This window comes from Stegostoma tigrinum, chromosome 3, assembly GCF_030684315.1.
Source record: "Stegostoma tigrinum isolate sSteTig4 chromosome 3, sSteTig4.hap1, whole genome shotgun sequence".
Taxonomy (NCBI): Eukaryota; Metazoa; Chordata; class Chondrichthyes; order Orectolobiformes; family Stegostomatidae; genus Stegostoma; species Stegostoma tigrinum.
In genome coordinates this window covers 57047989-57070730 of record NC_081356.1, presented here as the reverse complement: position 1 = coordinate 57070730, position 22742 = coordinate 57047989, and the positions used below count along the sequence as shown (strand labels likewise).

The following is a 22742-nucleotide window of genomic DNA, read 5'->3' as shown; positions in this document are numbered from 1 at the left end:
ATACAGATGTCAGTCAGTTATTTTTCACAGTCTCATTACATCAAATTGAGTGTAAGTATTACATTTTAGACAAGTTTTTAAATGTCAAATTTTGCACAACAGGGAACATATAGGGATTCAAATTATGTGCAGTTTGTGCACTGACATTTTATCAGTCCGTATTGTTGCAAGCAACATAGAACAAATTAATGACCTAGATATGTAGCACACTAAACTTTAGAAATTATTACATAAAGCACCACAAATTCAAATGAAATTGTGTAAGCTTGTCACACAAGTAAGAAGGAATTTTCTATCAATATCTAATTGGGTTTATAGCCATAGCCAGATCCAAAACTTGTGAGCTGAGAAGAGCATTATTCATAAATACATTTGAATGAAAGTAAATAATTGTTAACAGAAGGAAGTAATATAGCATACAAAAAGGTTTCACAATCTCTGTCATTCATTTGCAACCTCAAACTATCATATGTTTGTTCAACTCTAAAGTAAGAGAAGTAATAAAGTATCAAATGATAGCATTCACATCCGCCCTGAATTATATCCACTGTTACATGAGAAACAGATTAGTCAGATTACTTTGAAATTTATGTCGACATATGACCACCCACTGATGAGAAGCTGGTGATTAAAGAGAATCAGAACACTAATATTTACCAGTAGTAGTTTCCAATCCACAGTGTAATTACTGTATTAACTATCTCTTCATGGTCTGGTCTGTATGTTGTGGCTAATAGTTCAGCATCAAATTCACCTAACAACCCGAGAACATTACATACTTCATAATCATGTTATGCACTGCAATAGTTGCCACATAAGTGATCAGCTAGAGCATTTCTCTGCATCCTCAAGAGCTTATTTTTCAAAACAGTGTATTTAGATATGGGAAACCTGTGACCCAGCAGAAACAGACATTGAGAAGGAAAAACATTCGCTGTTTGGAATCTAAAAGCTGAAATAAAACCCAAATTTTTGATGCAACAGCATATTATAGATTCCTTCCACAAATTCATTGACAGCATGGTGAATAAATAAAACTGTCGTCATTTAAAAAGTTTAGTATTATTTTAACTAAGGCGATTACAAGAAGTCATCAAAGGGATATTGTGCTTAATTGGATTTTTTATTTTACTACTTTATAAATTACAAATGTTTTTAAATGTTGCATTTTAATTTCATAAAATTTAAAGAAAATCTACGTGGAAGATTTTTTTTAAATTAACTTCAAGTGGCACGATTAGTAAAACACAGGCTATTCTTTCATACTTACAACATCAATTAAGAAACATACAAAGAAACAAACAGAAAGATAAATAATGACAAGTACAGTCAAGAACATAAGGCAATTTTGTCAGGAAACAACCCAAAATTGTGCAAAAATTCAGAATTGAGGTACTACCAATACAATACATTAACTACAATGAAGGCCACACACGAGATCATCAATACTTTAAAGGAAATTATTCCATGTAGATTTTAAACATCTGATTTTTAACTTATAAGTTAGCAGGTCATTCAGGTTGATAAATGACAAATTTTTTCACTATAAATTCAGGCTAACAATGCCATTACTACTAAGGTTAGCAAGTGACCAGGAGAATGAACAGCTGCCTTTATGAATATCAGAATGTTTGATGCTTCTCCACAAGTCTCAGGTCACTATTTTTTAAACTAAAAATCTCCTTCCTCAATTTTATTTGAAGTTGAAGTATGGCCTACAGAATCCAAATTCCATTCTATAATTAGATGTTACATACTTGTTATGGTTACAAATGTGCACATTAGATTTACATAATCTCACCAACCTATGAATGTTGTAAGTTTGAATCATACGCTCTCTACAGTGTGGAAACAGGCCCTTCGGCCCAACAAGTCCACACCAAACCTCAGCGCATTCCACCCAGACGCATCCACCTCTAACCCTTCTAAGCTACTCATCCCTGAACACTATGGACAATTTAGTGCGACCAATCCACCTCGCCTGCACATCTTTGGACTGTGGGAGAGCACCTGGAGGAAACCCACACAGATACAGGAAGAATGTGCAAACTCCACACAGTCAGTCGCCCGAGGGTGGAATCGAACCCGGCTCCCTAGTGTTGTGAGGCAGCAGTGCTAACCACTGACCCACCATGCCACTCCATCGATTTGCATCTGTTACATTATAAATTTTAGGTTAATGGTGAACAAAGAGGCTTTTGAGCAATTTCACTGCATACCTAATATTGGTCAAAATTTTACAGTAAAAATTATGGAGGCTATTAACACATACCTTTTTTTACGAAATGTAAATCATACAATAACTTCCACAATCCCATGCAGAGACATTTCAGTTAAACTCAGAATCAGGACATTGTTGTCCAGGTTTCCTTATTCCTGCAGAAGCTATGTTGTATGGCATGTTGCTGAAAAACTCAGCATTTAAACATATGAACAGCATGAAGCTGTGTCATGTGCATGATGGTTCGACACCTAATGTATCAGAAGGTTAGTGTTTGTGCAATTAATTTTTAATGTTGTGATAAGTCTTAATTACTTCCAAATAATGTTTCTGATATTAAAATTCTACTTTAAATGTACAGAGTCACGTTTCTTCTGAATTTAGTTATCATTGGAGATACGGGAAAAGAATAAAATTTCCTTTGAACTTTCTTTTCCTGTCTATTTTAGCTAATGCTCTCGATCACATGCTTCTTTCCCTTTCTTCATTTCACTTTCCATTCACAAGGTGACATTGAATTAATTATTCTAATTTTAATTTCCAGATTCAGATTTCAGTAACCAGAAATAAGTTCAGTAACTAATTCAATTGGCTAAGTAGATATTGTTGCATGCTGTGTTCATACAAGTCCTAGATCCCCGATGGGAAAGTTGTGCTGAAATGGCTTTCTCATCATACTAAGTTCCAAAGCTAATCTTCATAGAAAGTCTGTCAGCCAGGGTAATTGTAATGAATAGCTGGATTTATTCACCGGTATTTACAAAACTCTGTCCAATAGGTTCAAAATGCAGTGTTGTCAATTACAAAGTTTTTTTAAAAATAACATCAAATGTATAATTTAAAATAATAATATAATACAAAATAATATGAAATTACCGTATGAACTAAAATGTTCTGTTTAATTCAAAACAAACATCAGCCTGTTAATCAGTATTATTTTCAGCAGAAACCATGTAAATGGTCATTGTGAAGTTATAGTGCAAGAGCAACTGAATCCCTGCAGAAATTACTGGGTAAGTTTTAAACATATATCCCAGCACAATCCTGACAAACTCAAAGAAACAGATAATCTCACCCGTATCCACTCATTGGCCTTCAGTTCAACAGCATTCTCAGGTTCTGTACTGTATAAGGACCACAGACACTGTAACAGGTTCTGTTGGCTGTCCTCTGTATTAAAAAATAGTAATAACATTCTCGGTACTAATATAGTGGACTGAACTTTGTAAATAACTACAGCAAAACATATCTTAGAACTAGATTTTTATGGTATGTCAGAAGTCCATTTGAGTCAGGGTTCATTTGAACAATTTGAACTAGAATATTTTGACATAAACAATGAGCAGAAATTCTGCTTGTCTAGCACAGTTGTATATTTTTTGCAGTGAAATCAACTAGATTATAGGTTTATTATTTACATTTCAACTCAGATTAACTAAATACTGGCTAAACTAAAATCTTCATAGTAATTACCTGAAAATTATATATATTATTAACAGATGTACGACTTAGTATAACATTCACATCATTAAAATCTGACAAATGAACAGATTCTTAAGCAGCTACTTTATCTATTCACATGGAAATGGCTACTCGAGTTACTTTCAATAGATCACAAGTATGGGCTATTCCAATCCAGGCTACAGCAAGAGAAACACAAACAGAAATTGTGAGAGAAACTCAGCAGGTCTGGCAGCATCTGTAGAGAAGCTGAGAAACTCAAAAGGTTCTGAAGAAAGGTCACAAAATTTTCTGAAGAAGGGTCCCGACCTGAAATGTCAAGCTTTCCCACTCCTCTGATGTTGCTTGGCCCGCTGTGTTCATCCAGCTTCACAAGTGTTATCACAAAATATTGACTCTGCTTTCTCTTCACAGATGCTGCCAGACCTGCTCAGTTTCTCCAACAATTTCTGATTTTGTTTTGGATTTCTAGCACCTAGTTATTTGATCTTTTTTACAGTAAGAGAATTTTGAGTAGACAGCATTAGATCCATTGAGTCCAAAATCAACGGAGGTGAGCTAAAACTGAAATGCAACTTTTTAACTAAGAAGCCCTCATGACAGAAGTCAACAGATGTTACTCAACTAGATGAATGTAGTATGTTTCAAATCGAGCTGAATAGGTTTGACAAATAAATCTAAATTCCTATTCAAAAGCAAATCACTACAAACACTGGAACCCTGAAATAAAAACAGAAAACACTAGAAATACTCAGCAGGTCTGGCACCAACTGTAAGAAAGGAATATAATTAATATTTTGGTAACTGACCTCTGAACAGAACTGGGAAAAGATGGAGACTTTAAAAATTTTAAGGAGCAATGATCTGGAGATTGGACGGCAGAAGACAAGAAAGATTGAGTAACAATAGAGTTCATGGTTCAAGGACAAAGTGTGAAATGGGACAGGTAAGGTAGTGCTAATGGGCCAAGTAAGAAAACAAAATATCTATATGAAGGAAGTTTGAATGGCAGAATTATGAACAGCTATCCTCTAAAAGTGATAGAAAAGGGGAAAATCAATAAAATAAGAGTACTAAGCAGAAAGGAATTGAATGCTGACAGAAATTACAATTTAAAATTATTGAACACAATGTTGAGCCTGGAAGGCTGTAACATATATTTCATAGGCATTCTATTTGGTCCAAAATGCACACACTTTATAGACAGTCAGTAGCGTTTCACAAATTCTGATTTTAGAAATAAAACCAAACTGACTCCAAAACAAAACACAAACAGATTTAAACCAGGCCTCACATCTAACATGCATCGTCTGATTAAAATGTCACCTCTTCTTTACACTGATAAAATCTTTAGTTCTCTCAGGAATTCGGTAATTTATATATACATAGTCAATCAATTAAAACCTTCCAACTGATTAAAAATTTAACAGATCTTAGGTTTGTCTAATGCATCCTCATCAGTGGTGTTAACAAGGTGTAGAGCTGGATGAACACAGCAGGCTCTACACCTTGTTATCTCAGACTCTAGCATTGGCAGTTCCTACTAGCTCAGTGGTGTGACCCTTTGATCTTTTATTTATAAATTCTGATAGTACCTCTCTCAATAACACCTGAAAGAGAAGTGAGGCTCTGAAAGCTTGTGTTTTCAAATAAACCTATTAGACTATAACCTGGTGTCATGTGATTTCTGACCTTGTCCACCCCCCAACACATGTAATGATTTGCAGTTCTTTGAACTGGCATTGTGCTTCAATCAAACATTGGAACGGGTACAGGCTAGACAGATCACAATGAAAACAAGGTAGAGAATTAAAGCAGGGATCTACAACAACTATCCACAGCCTTAGGTGATACCATACCTGAGTGCTGCATGCAGTTTTCATCTTCCTACCTAAGAAAGGATATGAAACAAACACAAAGGATGCTGGAGAAACCCAGCAGATCTGGCAGCACCAGTAGAAAGAGAAAAAATGTTTCAAGTCCAGAATGACCATCTTCAGAGCTGAAAGGACTTGAAAATGTTTCTTTTTATTATATACTTTTGACAGAGGAGGACATCCAAAGGAAGCAAAAGACAAAGGGGTTGTTAATAGTAGAGGAAGAGGAATAAATGTAGAATGGGTGTAAGGGGGTTTTCTGAAGAAGGGTCTAGATCAGAAACATCAGCTTTCCTCCTCCTCTGATGCTGCTTGGCCTGCTGTATTCAGCCAGCTATTCACCTTGATATATTAGAATGGGTGTTAAGTTAAGATGTGAAAAGATCATCTCTACTGAGATCAAAGTAAACAAGACACAAACAAGACAAGAGTTTGGAAAAGCAAGGTGAAGACAGAGAGAAAGAAGACAATTTAAGAAAAATGGAGGATGTAATAGACACGCATTCTCTCTAACACTGACGAGACCAAATACAGTGTGTCTGTGTGACTGCTTTGCAGACCACTTCCATTCTGCCTGTAAGAACGACTCTGACCTCCCAGTTACTTGCCTCTTCAATAAATCGCCATGTTCTCAGGGTTAACATTTTTCCTGGGCCTGCTACCTAGACCAAAGTTCAAAATGCAAGCTAGAGGAAGATGACCTCATTTTCTGCTTTGGCACTTTACAGCTTCTAGGACTCAATATTGAATTGAGTTCCACAACTTCACGCCATTTTTCTTACATCACATTCCCCTTCCCCCAACCCCGGCACCACTTCTTGACTTGTTTGGATTTTCTTGACTTGGCAGTAAGCAAGTGGGGCATCATGATGGCTCAGTGGTTAGCACTGCTGCCTCACAGCACCAGGAGCCCAGGTTCAATTCCACTCTCGGGCAACTATCCATATGGAGCTTGCACATTCTCCCCGGGTCTGCATGGGTTTCCTCCCACAGTCCAAACATGCGCAGGTTAGATGGATTGGCCATGCTAAATTGGGCCAAAAGACTTGTTTCGACACTGTCAAGATTCTCTGAAGTGGACCCATTTTTTTTTCTTTTTCACAGCTAACATTTATACCCATTTTACATTTCTATCCCTCCCTGCCCACCATGAGGAGTCTGTTTGGTTTCTGCTCTGGGCATCTTAACAAGCTGTTCCATTCACTTCCCTCTCACTCCATCTACAGCTTTAAAAAATACCATTGTTCAGCTTCTGTGAAAAGTCATATTGAACTTGGGAAGTTAATTTTTCTCTCTCTCCATAGATGCCATCAAACTATTGAGTTTCTCAGATATAAGAAGGTGTGGAGCTGGATGAATACAGCAGGCCAAGCAGCATCAGAGGAGCAGGAAAGCTGATGTTTCGGGTCTAGACCCCTCTTCAGAAATCTGTAGTTCCTATTATCTATTGAGTTTCTCTGCCTGATTTTATTTCCACTAAAGAAAGATTCGCCCTTGTTCCCGGTTATATCCTTCATAGAAATCCAACCCCAATGGTGTCACTCTTAATTTAACTCTTTAGTTTCTTACCTAAGCTGTCTCTTTTCTGTTTTCATGACCTGGCTCCTCTTCCACTTCTGCTGGCCTGGAAATTTCTTTCTGGTTCTGATGGTCTAAACATTTATTTAGTACCGACAACTTGAAACCTTCTACAAACTCTCACAACCTAGAGATTCTGAAAAATAAACTGCCTTCTGCTGGAGTGAAACTGTTTTACTGCATTGAAATCCAGATTATCCTGAACTGAAACCTGATTTTGAATGGAAACCTACTGGTGGTTACTGGTTTGTTTCCCCTGTGTGTATTAAAAGTTCAACTTTGTAAAAACTTCTTCATTTAACGTCACAAGTATCCTGCTGGAGATAGTACTTCAGTCATATGCCTTCGTGGAAATGATGTCAGAGTCATACAGCATAGAAACAGACCCTTTAGCCCACTATGTCTATGTCGACCAATAAACACCAAACTACACTGGTTCTATTTCCCTGCACTTGATCCTTAGCCAATGCTCTGGCATTTTAAATGTTCATTCAGATGCTTCTTATATGTTACAAGAGCACATGCCTCCACCATCCTCTCAGGCAATATGTTCCATATTTCTACCACGCTCTGGGTGAAACAGATTCTTTTACCACCGCCCCGACAACCAAGATTTCCTCGAAGCAACTTATGCCTCACCTTAAACTTACGCCCTCTAGCCTTAGACATGTCTGCCATGGGGCAAGATTTTCACGATTTACTCAGTCTATACCTCTCATAATTATTTATACCTCAATAATACTCACAGAATCATACCTTTCAGATAATGTCCCAGACATCACCATCACTATCCCTGATAATGTCCTGTCCCACCAGCAGGTCAGGCCCAGCAGTATACAGTTGGGAGGATGTTGCTCTAGGAGTCCTCAACATAACTCCAGACCCCATGAAGTCTCATGGCTGCAGATTACAAACGAGCAAGGAAATCTCCTGCCGATTACCACATGCCATTCTCCCTCAGCTGATGAATTAGTATTCCTCAATGTTGAACAATACTTAGAGGAAGCCCTGAGGATGGCAAGGAAGCAATGAGGAATGCAAGGACACCAAATGTACTCTGGGTGGCAGATTTAAACGTCCACCACCAAGAGTGGCTTGGCAGCATTGAGCTGGCTGGGTCCTAAAGGATATTGCTGCTAGACTGGGTCTGCAGCAGGTGGTGAGGGAACCAACAAGAGGGAAAACATACTTTATCGCCTCCTTATTAATCTGCCAGATGCATTTGCATCTGTCCGTGACAGTATCGGTAAGAGAAGCCACCGCACAGTCCTTGTGGAGACAAAGACCCCATTCACATTGACAACAATCTCCATCGTGTTGTGTGGCACTATCACCATGCTAAATGAGACAGACTTCGCACAGATCCAGCAACTCAAGGCTGGACATCCATGAGGCACTGTGGGCCATCAACATCAGCAGAACTGTACTCCGGCACAATCTGTAACCTCATGACCCAACGTAGCCCCCACTCAACTATTACCATCAAGCCAGGGGATCCACCCTGGTTCAATGGAGATTGCAGGAGGGGATGCGAGGAGCAGTACCAGGCATACCCAAAGATGAGGTATCAACCCAGTGACGCCACCAAACAGGACTACTTGCATGCCACACAGCAAAAGCAGCAAGTGAATAACAGACCTAAGCAATCCCACAACCAACGGATCAGATCTAAGCTCTGCAGTCCTGCCGCATCCAGTCGTGAATGGTGGTGGACAATTAAATAACTCACTGGAGGAGGCTCCACAAATACCCCCATCCTCTATGATGGAAGAGCCCAGTACATCAGTGCAAAAGATAAGGCTGAAACATTTGCAGCAATCTTCAGTCAGAAGTGCAGAGTGAATGGTCCATTTCTGCCTCCTCCAGTGGTCCCCAGCATTACAGATGCCAATCTTCAGTCAATTCAATTCAGTCCATGTAACATGAAGATATGGTTGGAGACACTGGATACTGCAAAGGCTATAGGCCCTGACTACATTCTGGCAGTAGTACTGAAAGACTTGTGCTCCAGAATTTGCCACTCCCCGAGCCAAGCTGTTCTAGTACAATTACAGCACTGGTATCTACTTGGGCAATTTTCTACATAGTCAAGTATGTGCTGTACACAAAAAGCAGGACAAATCCAACCCGGCCAATTACTCCCCAGTCTAGTCTCCATCATCGGTAAAGTGATGGAAGGTATCATCAACAGTGCTATCAAGCAGCACCTGATCAGAAATAAGCTACTCAGTGATACCCGGTTTGGATTCCACCTGGGCCACTTAACCCCTGATCTCATTACAGGCTTAGTTCAAATATGGACAAAATAGGTGAATTCCAGAGGTGAGGGGAGAGTGACAGCCCTTGATATCAAGGCTACATTCGACTGAGTGTGGCATCAAGGAGCCCTAGCAAAACTGGAATCAATGCGTATCAGGGGGCAAACACTCAGGTGGTTGGAGTCATATCTGACACATAAAGAAGTTGGTTGTGGTTGTTGGCGGTCAACCATCTCAGCTCCAGGACATCTCTACAGGAGTTCCTCAGGGTAGTGTCCTAGGCAAAACCATCTTCAGCTGTTTCATAAATGACCATCCCTCCATCATAAGGTTAGAAGTAAGGATGTTCGCTAATGATTGTGCAATGTTCAGCACCATTCGTGACTCCTCAGATACTGAAGCAGTCCATGTTCACATGCAACAAGTTGTGGACAATATCCAGGCTTGGGGTGACAAGTGACAAATGACATGCATGCCACACAAATGCCAGGCTATGACCATCACCAATAAAAGACAATCTAACCACCATCCTTTGACATTCAATGGTGTTATCATCACTGAATCCCCCCACTATCAACATCCTGGGGGTAACCAATGACCAGAAACTCAACTGGACCCACCACATCAACACTGTGGCTACAACAGCAGGCCAGAAGCTAGGAATACTGTGGCAGGTAACTCACCTCCTGACTCCTCAAAGCCTGTTCGCCATCTACAAGGCACAAGTCATGAGTGTGATGGAATACTCCCCACTTGCCTGGATGAGTGCAGCCCCAACAACACTCAAGCAGTTTAGCACTATCCAGGACAAAGTGGCCTGCTTGACTGGTGCTACACCCACAAGCATCCACTCCCTCCACCACCAACACTCAGTTGCAGCAGTGTGTACAATCTACAAGGTGCACTGCAGAAATTCACCAAAGATCCTCAGACAGCACTTTCCAAACCCACAACCACTTCCATCTAGAAGGACAAGGGCAGCAGACATATGAGAATACCACCACCTCCAAGTCAATCACCATCCTGACTTGGAAATATAATCGCTGTTCCTTCATTGTTGCTGGGCCAAAATCCTGGAATTCCCTCCCCAATAGCATTGTGGGTCAACCCACAGCAGGAAGACTGCAGCAGTTCAAGAAGGCAGCTCATTACTACCTTCTCAAAGGCAACTAGGGATGAGAAAGAAATGCTGGCCAGCCAGCAACACCTGCATCGCACAAATGAAACGAAAAAAAAAAGAGACTCCCTCAGCCTCCTCTGCTCTAACGAAAACTAGCACAGCCTATATAATCTCTCCTCATTACTGATACTTTTCATCCCAGGCAACATCCTGATGAATCTCCTCTGTACCGTCTCCAGCACAATCATGTCCTTCCAGTAGTGTGGTGATCAGAACGGCACACAGTATTTCGTCTGTTCCCTAACCAATTTTTTATAAAGTAGTTCTTGCTCCTTTAGTCAATGCCTCGCTCAATGGAGGCGAACACCCCAGCTATCTGTGCTGACCCCTTCAGGGGTCTACGTATTAAATTTACTCTTCCAAATGGCTTTTTGACCACCTTCGCGTAACTGAAACCACACATCTATTTTTGCCCCACTTTAAAATCTACTTTCACAAATGTTAATATATTATAGACCTTTATCACGTAGTTTTCATGAGACCACACTAGGAGAAGCAATATCCTAAAGTAAAAGAGATAGTAGGAACTGCTGATGCTGAAAAATCTGATTTCCTGAAGAAGGGTCCCGACCTGAAACGTCAAGCTTTCCTGCTCCTCTGATGCTGCTTGGCCTGCTGTGTTCATCCAGCTTCACATCCTAAAGTAAAAGTTGTGCTAACAAATCACTGTTTCACCTGGAAGGGCGATGTGGGGCCCTGGAAAGAGAGAAGGGAGCAGGGAAAGGGCTATTGCATCATCTCCTGTGCTTGAATGTCGAGGTGCCATTGTAAAGCCAAACCAAATCAATCAGTCTAATTATAACTGGATTCATAACACAGTGAAATTAAAATATTCAATAACCTTCAAAATTGCTTAATTGCTCCTAATGAGATTTTACAAATTATAGACCTTGGGCACCAAGTTTATAACTTTAACAAAAATTAACAAAATATCATTAATCATCTAATTTTTGTAGAACACAGCTGAACAAGGCAATCTAATTAATCTAAACCCATTCTGCTTTAAATATAAATCCATATTGTCATGCCAAACACCGTTAATAAAAAAAATTATAATTTGCCAATTCAATAACCACTTCAATGACGAATACCAGGCCTTGATAAAATCCTAGTATCACAGGTATGCATCTTGCTTGAATTATGAACTCACCAGTAAATACAAACAGCTTCCATAGACATTTGGAGATTTTTATTTACTTCTCATGACTGGAATTGTTTTCCCCCCCTCAGACCATTCAACAAGTCAATACCTGGAGAAAAACTAGAGCAAAACCAAAAACCTATCCAGGCAGCTTACAAAGCAAATTTCTCGCAGAAAAACACAGGGGCCAGTTCACTCTGCTTTTATTTTTTCTTCAACATACTCTGTGGTTGACTGGCCAGCACCAGTCCTCCCTTGATCGACCAATTCAAAATCCAACCAATCCCTGAGCAAAACAACATCTCCTTGCTGGATCATCTACAATGTTCTTAGTGCAATATTTAACCTGCACTGCCTTTCCTGGCCAGTGCCTAATAGCAATCATCAGTCTTTATGTTCTCTCACATTTTTTAAAAATCAAGTTGCAATTCAAAGTAAAAAGTTCAATTTGCAATGTCATCTCACAGTTCCAAACAATAAGTGAGACAGATAAGAATAGCGACAGTCTGAACAGTACTGCAAAAGGAATGATTCCTGCAAAATGTTGAAAGGAGCAAGAAAGATATGTTTGATGCTGGCAGAACAGACGGTGATCCTTTGAACATGGAGGTAGGTGAGGTAAAATCTATTGGCAAGGGGAACCCTATCATGGTTTTGGGAGAAATGGGAAGTAGTGAGCACAGAAGTCAGAGACATGGAATGGAAATAGTCAAGAGACTTGTAAGCCACAGTGGGGAAGAGTCCTCAGTTATAGGAAAAGAAAGAAATAGCACAGGCACTGGTGTGGAACATTGCAATATGCGAACAAATGTGAGACGTATGGAGAATCTGGGAGAATGGAAAAAATTATTTATAGAAGCAGTGTGTGGGAAAATGTGATCAAGATGTGTGGGTTGCTGAGCTCATAATTGCATGTTTCTTGATAGCCCATACTCATAGCCCAGAAATTAAGAAAGAGAAATTGAGCAAGGAAAGGGAAAAATCAGAGATGGACCTGGTGAAGACAAGAGAAGGGCCAAAACAGGAAGCAAGTTGATCAATATTCCCAGGTCAGGGTGAGAAACATCATCAGTTGAGTCATCAATATACCAGAGAAAGAACTAAATGGGCCTAAATAGGAATGGAACAAAGGCCATTCCAAATATTCCACAAAAAGGTAAGCATAGTTATAAATCATGTGATATCCATATCAATGCCTTTTATTTGGGGAACCTGAGTAGAATTGAAGAAGTTCAGCTAAGTAGAAAATTCTGGCAGTGGTTTGAGTTCCATTCAAGGAAGAAGCAGAGGTTCTCAGTCCATCCTGGTAGGAGGCTAAAATGCAGAGATATTGAAGGATGTGGTTAGGACTAAAAAACCAGAAACTATTAAAGTAGCAGTAGGCATCAGAAGAGCCACAGATGAAGGGAGAGGAGACTCAACAAGGGGTGAAAGAGAATCTAGACAGGAAGAAACAAGTTGTATTGACAGGAACATGTTGAAATAAAGGCTATACCAGGAAGGATCCAGTTGTGCTCCTAAGAAGTTGCTTGGCCTGCTGTGTTCATCCATCTCCACACTTTGTTATCTAGGTTCCAGTTGTGGATTTTGGAAATGACGTAGAAGAGAACTGTTCAGGGTTGGAGTCTATGAGTTGGAGCCTGATCGCTTGGCTACAATTGAGAGGCTATATAAATCCACATAAAATCCTAACCATGCCAAGCATGCTAGCCAGGTGACATGCTGGTAAAATAGCAACCGTTCTTTAATCAAAGCATTGTAGAAATATAAAGGACATAATACAAGATATCAGTACAGAAGGAATGCTGCATGGTCAGAAATGTAGTCATTTGCAAACATGAAACTGAAGCCCTGTCCCCTGGTTCAGAGAGACATAAATGACCATGGCATTATGTAAAAAAAGAGTAGAGAGTTTAACTAATGCAACTGATTGAAAAAAAGAAAAAATAATAGGTCAATTACTTAATTTACTGTTTGTTAGGCCTTGCTGAGCAGAAATTATTTGTCACGTTTTCCCACAACAACTACTGAGTACAATTCAGAACATAACTTAGTGAAAGAAAATTCCTTTGTTTAATCCCTCTCCTTTGCCACTGTACTAAATCTAAGTTTGAATAATGCATCATGTATATCACAATTTAGGTTTTGAGATGGTAAAGAAATATACTATGCTCACAAAGGATTAAATTGAGGAGAAAAGACCTAACTTACTAATTTCATATATCCTATGGAGAAAACAGTCTTCTTGTAATTCAAACTACCTTAGTAGATTTCTTCTTCCAACATTCAAGGCATTAAAGCCTTAGCAAAGTTTTGCTGTCTTAATTCTAAAACTATATAATAATCTACTCAACTAAATATGCACATAGAATTTTTCACTTCATACTAATAAATTCATTGTTTTTAAATGTCTTACCTCCTTTAATTTTAATTCCTCCATGTTCTAACCAAAAAAAAATCGAACCAGCTCCTAAATTGTAATTGAAGACCTTTAATGAGGCTTATGAAAAAATTTTTCCTGGCAAAAATATTTGGATAAAACTTCATACTATTCACACTCAACAACTAAAGCCAAACTATAATTCTCATCATATGGCACTTTTGACAATTGCTAGAAATACTTTACACTGAAATTTATTTTCAATTGCTCACCATTTCGAACATCGAGAAGAAACAAGAAAGCTTTATTTTCATACACACTTATTCACAATACTTATCAATGTCACACTCCTCAATGAGAAATTTTCACCAATGATGCTGTGCTATTACTTTGAAAGTTATATTTATTTTAGATACATTAGAGGTCAAAATGAAGACTCACAGAAGGCCTTTGAGAGAAATAAACAAGAGCAGATGCGTTACAAAATAAAACCTGTGTGCATATGTTTGACTGAAGAGTTAAAAATAATTGCTTGACAACCTAAAACATCAATTTTCCATCTTATTTATTAACAAAATACTGAGTATTTGGATAAAATAAAAGGTTAGTGGAGATAGACTCCAGAGTAGATTTAGGTCAATTAAAGCAGATCAGACTGCTGACCCTAACAGCATTTACCCTCATGGCTAAAGGAAAAGGGACTATGATATACAAACTGCCTGATCGTGTGATTACCAGCTCCTTGAAGTTTAGGCCATTTCCACGTACAGGGTGTTAAAAATGATAGCATGGTATGATGACTTAGAGGTTAGCACTGCTGCCTCACAGCACCAGGTACCAGGGATTGATTCCAGCTGCGTGCAAACGTCTTTGTGGAGTTTGCACATTCTCTCCATGTCTGCGTAGGTGCTCTGGTTCTTCCTCCCACAATACAAAGATGTGCAGGTTTGGTGAGGTGGCCATGGGGAATGCAAGGATGTGGGCTGGTCTGGGTGGGATGCTCTTTGGAGGGTTGTGCAGACTTGATGGGCCAAATGACCTGCTTACACACTGTAGGGATTCTACAAGAGTCAAAACCTCAGAATAAGCTTTACTTCCAATTTGAGGGATATTGCTTCGAAATGCAAGGCAGGATTTTGTATTTTGAGTTGGGTCCTGGATATTGGAGTCAAACACAGGTATCAACCATGCATTATGTTAACTGGAGTCACCTAATATTAATTCTGGTCTTGTATGTCTAATTATTAACCAGACAGCATACTCATCACCCAATTAAGGAAGCCAAGTGGACTCTGAAAGTAGGAAATTCTAAAAGATGCCATTCCTACACAGATGGAGCTGCAACTTGGGGTACCTTCAAGATTAGAGCTAAAATTTATCTATAGAAAGAATGAAGTTTGTGTCGTTGAACTGGACATAATGCAATTCAGTGAAGTGTATACATGACTGAAGAAACTGCATTTGGAATGTTCCCCAATCTGTGGGGACATTTACGTTATTAGACCTTGCTAAAGTAACAAGTTTTAACAGACTTTTCGTCATGATGGGAATCAAATTTGCAGATAAATGTTGGAACCACAGAAAAAAATTCCACGGAGAGCAATCCTTTTCAGCAGTGCTCAGGGTGCAAATGGGATTAGCGGCCGTAATATCAAATGGAGTACACAATCTTAACAAGCTTTGTGAAACCTTCTGGAAACAGGCCTCAGGTAAGTGTTTGAAAGAAGAATTTCTACGAAGTGAATTGGGGACAGAAATGCTTTTGACAATTGAGAAGCGAAGAGAATTTAAGCTGAACATCAGAAATACTTAGGATGTGGTTAATTGGTGCCTTAGGTATGATTCAAAATATCATTATACCATGAACTGAACAAAACGGCATTATGACCTTTCCTAAACTTAATGAGACGGAAGATTTGGAGGAAGAATGTGGAAACATGAATCAAGGAGAAGGTATTGTATTGGTTACAATTAGTTTCAGGCCAGCAATGAATATGTTAATTACAGAATCTTTCAACTGTGCAATATTAGACAGCAGTTGTATATCCACAGTGGGAAACAAATTAGATAAAACGTTGCTCAGTCTCTAAGTAATAAGAATTGGTACAAAGCCAAGAAATGTTTTCAGTCCATCAGTTTCAGGCTTGGTGATGATAGCACACCAAAATCTTCAGAGTGGTCATTCCTTGTAAAATAGCCCAAAATCAATTAGTTTATCAGTATGGACATAGCATTCACTGAAACATTAGTTATTCAGTAAACCAGCGGTGCAGAAAGTGCAAATGAAAATGGGAATGGAAAATAATAAAGTTATTGTACTTAGAAATTCTGTGGAATTGCAATATCAGAATCAGGATGCCATTGTATTGCATGACTGCACAGGAATAGAAGCAGGCAAATCAGCCCATCAAGTTTGCTCTGCCATTCAATAAGACCATGGCTGATCTGACAATCCTCAATTCCACTTTCCTGCGTTTTCTCCAAAACCATCAATTCCCTTGCAGACAAAAAAAAGTTACTCTTAGCATTGTACATATTTCATGCCACAACCTCAACAGCTCTCTGCAGGAAAGAATTCCACATAATCCCAGCCCCCAAGAGATCCCTGTCCTAAAAAGGTAATCCCTTATTTGGAATTGTGCTCTCGGATTCTAGACTATTCGACAAGTGGAAACAACCATTTTTCCGGTACTCTGTTAAGTCCACCAACAACCTCGTATATTTCAATAAGATTACCTATCATATTTGGCGAGTATAGGCCCAGCCTACTCAACCTCTCTTCTTAAGACAGTCCCTCCATAGCTGGTACTAGTCAAGTGAACTTTATCTGGACTGTCTCCAATACTAGTGTATCTTTATTTAGATAAACGGCCCAAAACTGTTCACAGTATTTCAGCTGTGATCTGACCAATCCTCGTATAGTTTTAGCAAAACCTGCCTACTTTTATAGAACATACACTTCAAAATAAAGGTGAGCATTCCATTTGCCTCCCCTACTACCCCCGAAGTTTGATGACACATCAATAAGCTGCACAAGATCATGAAGAAGAGATGCCATCCAAAGTGAGACACAGCACAAGTGTTATAAAAGAACCATAGAATCAGTCCTTACAGTGCAGGAGGAGGCCATTTGGCCCATCAACCTTACACCAACCTTCCAAACAGAATCCACCCAAACCCCTTAACCCCACGTTTAATCTAGCCAACATACTTAGCCTGCACATTCCTAGGCATTTCTGCATGATCAGTCTACCTAACCCGCACATCTTTGGACTGTGGGAGGAAACCACAGCACCCGACAGAAACCCCAGCCAGACACAGGAGAATGTGCAAAATCTACAACAACAATCACCCAAGACTGGAATCAAACCCTGGTCCCTAGAACTGAGAGGCTGCAGTGCTAACCATAGAGCCACCATGCTGCCTGACTGAGTTCTGGGAATTTGATGCCGATGCAGCAATTTGGTGCAAAGGGGAACAAAGTGCTTTTTGTTTGCTTTCTTCTTTTGGCTGAAAATGTATAAGCTTTTTTAAACAGGAATATAGAAGTCCAGGATCAGAAGCCCAGCACAAGAATAACATCATATGTAAACTGTAAATTCCCTGGTGATAGCTGTTAAATTGACTATCTATGGCAAGTTATTTTCAGACTGAAGGCAAATGACGGAAATATTTGCACGCTACAAACTGAAAAAAACGGTTAAGAAATTTCAAAAGTCAATTTAAGAACTAAGTCATTAAAATAGAGATGCCGGGCCAGGCGACGTGTTGTGACTGCATGAAGTGGGAACTGGTGGACCCTATGGTGATTCTTAGTGACTACATTTGGAGCAAGTGTTGGTTGTTTGAGGAACTCAGGCTAAAAGTTGATAAGCTACATTCTGAGCTTTGAATACAGCACTACATCAGAGAGGGGGAGAGTTACACTGTAAGCAGTGTTTCAAGAGGTCGTCACACCTCAGAATAAATACCTCAAATTTGGTCAGTGGTCAGGAACAGGAGAATGTGACTATCAGCAAGGCAGGTAGAGGGGGATCCGGGAGGTAGTTCTGAAGGAGCCTCAGCCCTTGAGTTTATCTAAGATTTGAGATTCTTGTTCTCTGTATGGACGAGAGTGAGGGGTCTAGGGAGGATAAGCAAACTGACCATAGCACCGTGGCACTGAGAGCCATTCAAGAGGGGGAAAGAAAATAGAAATGTAATCAGGTATAGTATAGTCAGGGGAATAGGCGCTGTTCTCTGTGCCCACAATTGAGAGTCCTGAAGGCTGCATTGCCTGCCTGGTGCCCAGATTCAAGATCCAGTTATTATGATCCACACTGATACCAAATATATAGATGGAATGAAGAAAAAGTTCTGCTGAGTGATTATAAACAGCTAGGGCTAAATTTAAAAAGCAAAAACAAAAAGGTAATCATCTCTGGATTACTACCTGAACCATGAGCAAATTGGCACATGATCAACAAGATAAGAGAAATAAACACACAACTCTAACATTGGTGTGGAAGAAGCAAGTTCACATTAATGGGACATTAGCACCAGTACTAGGGAAGGAGGGTGCTGTTCCGATGAAATGACCTTCACCAAAATCAAGAGATAACATGGTGTGAAGCTGGATGAACACAGCAGGTGATCAGCTGCATAGAAAATTATGGAAAGGTTTAAAAGGAAGGAAGGCTCAGCAGTGGGTGAAGTTTCCAGAACAAGTATTAGTACAGAGAGCATGGAAAGGATCGGAAATCTATCAACCTACCTACCTATCTATCTATCTATCTATCTATCTTCAGGCACAGCAGATACTGGAGCAGCTATGAAAAGGTGGGTGAGAGGGGGGCAGTCAATGTGGGACTGAGGGAATTGCACTTAAATGCACATAGTATATAAAATAAGATAAATGAGCTTGTAGTGCTGATTGAAATTGGTAGCTATGATGTCATGGGTATCACAGAGATGTGGCTACAAGGTGGTCAGGATTGGGAACAAAATATCCAAAAGATACATGTCCTATTGAGAGGACAGGTAGATGGGCTCAGGGAGCAGAGTTGCTTCATTAGCACAAAATGAAACTACACCAAGAGCACGAAATGACAGAGTTATAAGGCATAGAATCTGCATGGCTAGAGCTGAGGAACCACAAAGGGAAAATGACTGTGATAAGAGCCATGTACAGCCCTCCTAGCTGTAGTCACGGTATGGGGAAGAAAACAAATCAGGAGATAGAAAAGGTATGTAAGAAAGGTACAATTACAATACTCATAGGGGCTTCAAAATGTAGCTAGGCTGGGAAAATGAGGTTAGTAGCAGATCTAAAAAAAAAATTTGTAGAATGTCTGCGGCATTGGTTTTTTTTTGAGCAGCTTGTGACACAGCCCACTAGAGAACAGGCAATTCTAGATTTAGCGATGTGTAACAAGGCTTGATTAGAGAACTTAGGGTGAAGAAAACCCGAGGGGGCAGTGACTATAATATTATAGAATTCATCCTGTAGTTTCAGAGAAAGACTGAATTAAATGTAACAGTATTACAGTTCCAAGGAAGGGTCACTGGACCCAAAACATTAACATAGAACACTACACCACAACACAGGCCCTTCGGCCCTCGATGTTGTGCCAACCTGTGAAACCAAACTGAAGCCCATCTAACCTACACTATTCCATTATTATCCATATGTTTATCCAATGACCATTTAAATGCCTTAAACTTGGCGAGTCAACTACTGTTGCAGGCAGGACATTCCACGCCCTTACTACTCTGAGTAAAGAACTCAGATTTATTCTTCACAGATGCTGCCAGACCTGCTGAGCTTCCAGCAGCTTATGTTTTTGTAACAGTATTACAATTGAATAAAGGTAACTATAAAGACACAAGGGAGGAGCTGGCTAGAGTTGATTGGAAGAGAAGCCTTGCATGGAAGATGGTCAAGCAGCAATGGCAGGAGGTTCGGGGGTAACTCAAGAGACACTGCATAAATTAATCTCAAAGAAGAAACATATTAAGGAGAGATGACATGGCTGACAAGGGAAGTCAGAGACTTCCTTTCGGCCCTCCAAACCTGCGCCGACACAGTTTGCCCTTCCATATGAAAACTGCTTTCACTTCCATGATCCGTATTCCTCTATTCCCTTTCTATTCATGCATTTGTCCAGGTGTTTCTCAGAAGTTACTACTGTATCCGCTGCTACCACCTCCTCTGCCATTACATTCCAGGCACTCACCACCCTTTGTGAGAAAAACATGCCTCACCCCCCTCTTTTAAAGATCTCCTCTCAGACCCTGAACCTTTGTCCCCTAGTAATTGACTCCTCCAATCTGGGAAAAAGCCTCATATTTTCCACTTGATCTATGCCATTCACAATCTCAAAACTTCTATCAGGTCATCCCTTCAACCTCCTGCATTTCACTGAAAACAAACCTAGTCTACCCGATCTTTCTTCATGGCTAAAATCCCCCATACTAGGCAACATCCTGAAAAGATAAACTTTTTTCTGTACCCTCTCCAAAGCATCCACACATCCTTTTGGCAGTGTGGCGACCAGAACTGAATGTAATATTCTAAGTGTGGCCTAACTAAACCTCTATAAAACTTCAGCATAACTTGCCTATTCTTATACTCAATGCCCCTTCCAATGAAGGCAAGCATGTCACAGTCTTTTTTACTACCTTATCTAGTCACGCTGTCACCTTCAGTAATCTGTGGATATGCCCACCCAGAACTCTCTGCATATCAATACTCCTAAAAAGTTCTGCTATTCATTATATAATATCCACCTGTACTTGACATTCCAAAATGCATCACCTCGCATTTGTTCAGATTAAATTATCTGCCGTTTTTCTGCCCATGCATCCAACTGATCTATATCCTGCTGCATCCTCTGACAATCCTCCTCACTATCCGCAACTCCGCCAATCTTTGTATCATCCGCAAGCCTCCTAATTAGACCAGCTACATTTTCCTTCAAATCATTTATTTGGATCACAAACATCAGAGGTCCCAGTCACAGCCCTCCATTCCGAAAAGCAACCTTCCACCATTACCTTCTGTCTCCTATGATTAAGCCAGTTCTGCATCCATCTTGCCAGCTCACCCCAATACCATCTGAGGGGTTAGCAAAAGTAAAAGAAAAACCATATTATGTGGTGAAGATTAGTGGGAAACCAAACCATTGGGAAGCCTTTAAGAGGCAGCAGAGGATAATTTAAGGAAAAAAACAAGGCGGAAGATGATGAAGTAAGAAATAAGCTAGCTAGCAATATTAAAGAAAATTGCAAGAGATTTTGTAGATATTCAAAAGGTAAGGGAGAGGCAATAAACGACTTTGAACCATTGGAAAATGAGGCTGGAGAAGTAGTAATGGGGAACAAAGAAATGGCAGAGAAACTGAATAGGTACTTTGAATCAATTTTCATAATGGATGACACCACAATATACCTGAATTTCAAGAGATTCCAGAAGGCCTTTGACGAGGTGCTATATAAGATGCTGCTAAATAAGAGCAAACTCATGGAGTGCAAGTGAAGATACTGGCAAGGATAGAGAATTGGCCAACTGGCACAAGACGGAGACTAAGTATAAAGGAGTCTTTTTCAGATGGAAGCCACTGACGGGTACAGTTACGCAGGGGATAGTATTGGGATTACAACTATTCATATTATACGTTACGGTCTGGACAAAGGAACTGAGGGCATAGTTGCAAAGTTTGCAGATGATGCAAAGACTGATGATGGGACAGGCAGTATTGAGGAAGCATTGAGGCTGCAAAAGGATTTGATAATACTATCGGAGTGGGCAAAGAAGTGGCAGATAGAATACAATGTGGGATAAGTGTGAGTTTATACATTTTGGTCGGAAGAATAGAAGTGTAGACTATTTTTTAAGGTGAGAGGCTTTGGAAATCTGATGTGCAAGGGGCTAAGAAGGCATTATTCAGGACTCTCTTAAGGTTAATATGCAGGTTCAGTTTGGTGGTTAGGAAAGCAAGTGCAATGCTGGCATCCGTTTCAAGAGGCTAGAAAACAACAAGAGCAGGGATATATTATCGAGGTTCTAGTCAGAACACATTTGGAATATTGTGAGCAGTTTTGGGTTCCATATCGAAGGAAAGATGTGCTGCCATTGAAGGGTGTTTAGAGGAGGCTTATGAAAATGATCAGAGTCTGTATTGGATGGAGTTTAGAAGGATGAGAGGAATCATCTGATTGAAAAACTTACAGAATACTGAAAGGCCTGGATAGAGTTGGTGTGGAGATGACATTTCCACTTATAGGAGGAGAGACTAAAACCCAGGAACTCAGCCTCAAGGTGAAGGAACAACTCTTTAGAACTGAGATGAGTAGGAATTTCTTCAGTAGTGATTTTGTGGGACTCATTGCCGCTGTGGGCTATGGAGGTCAAATCAGAGTGTATTTAAGACAGAGATAGATAGGTTCTTGATTAGAAAGGGGATCAAAGATTACAGGGAGAAGGCAGGAGAATGACATTGAGCAACCTATCAGCCATACCTGAATGAGGAATCAGACTTGAAGGGCTGAATAGCCTAATTCTGCTCCTATATCTGATGTCTTTTTGTGATTCATGGAAGACAACACCAAATTCCTCTGTTCTAGAAATTTCTGCAGTCTTTCTCTATTTAAATAATATTCAGATCC

The 22742-nt window shown here is 39.9% G+C and overlaps 1 protein-coding gene across 4 annotated transcripts in view; it reads right to left on the bottom strand.

Moving 5' to 3' along the window:
- Positions 1-22742, bottom strand: part of fancc (FA complementation group C) — a 175910-nt gene that overhangs the window by 94736 nt on the left and 58432 nt on the right. For 3 of the 4 annotated variants that reach the window (XM_048528327.2, XM_048528328.2, XM_048528329.2), the window contains exon 4: positions 3297-3391. The exons of the other annotated variant lie outside the window; for it this stretch is intronic. In XM_048528327.2, coding sequence (XP_048384284.1) covers positions 3297-3391 — 95 coding nt within the window. The remainder of the gene's footprint in view (positions 1-3296; positions 3392-22742) is intronic. 4 annotated transcript variants of the gene reach the window in all.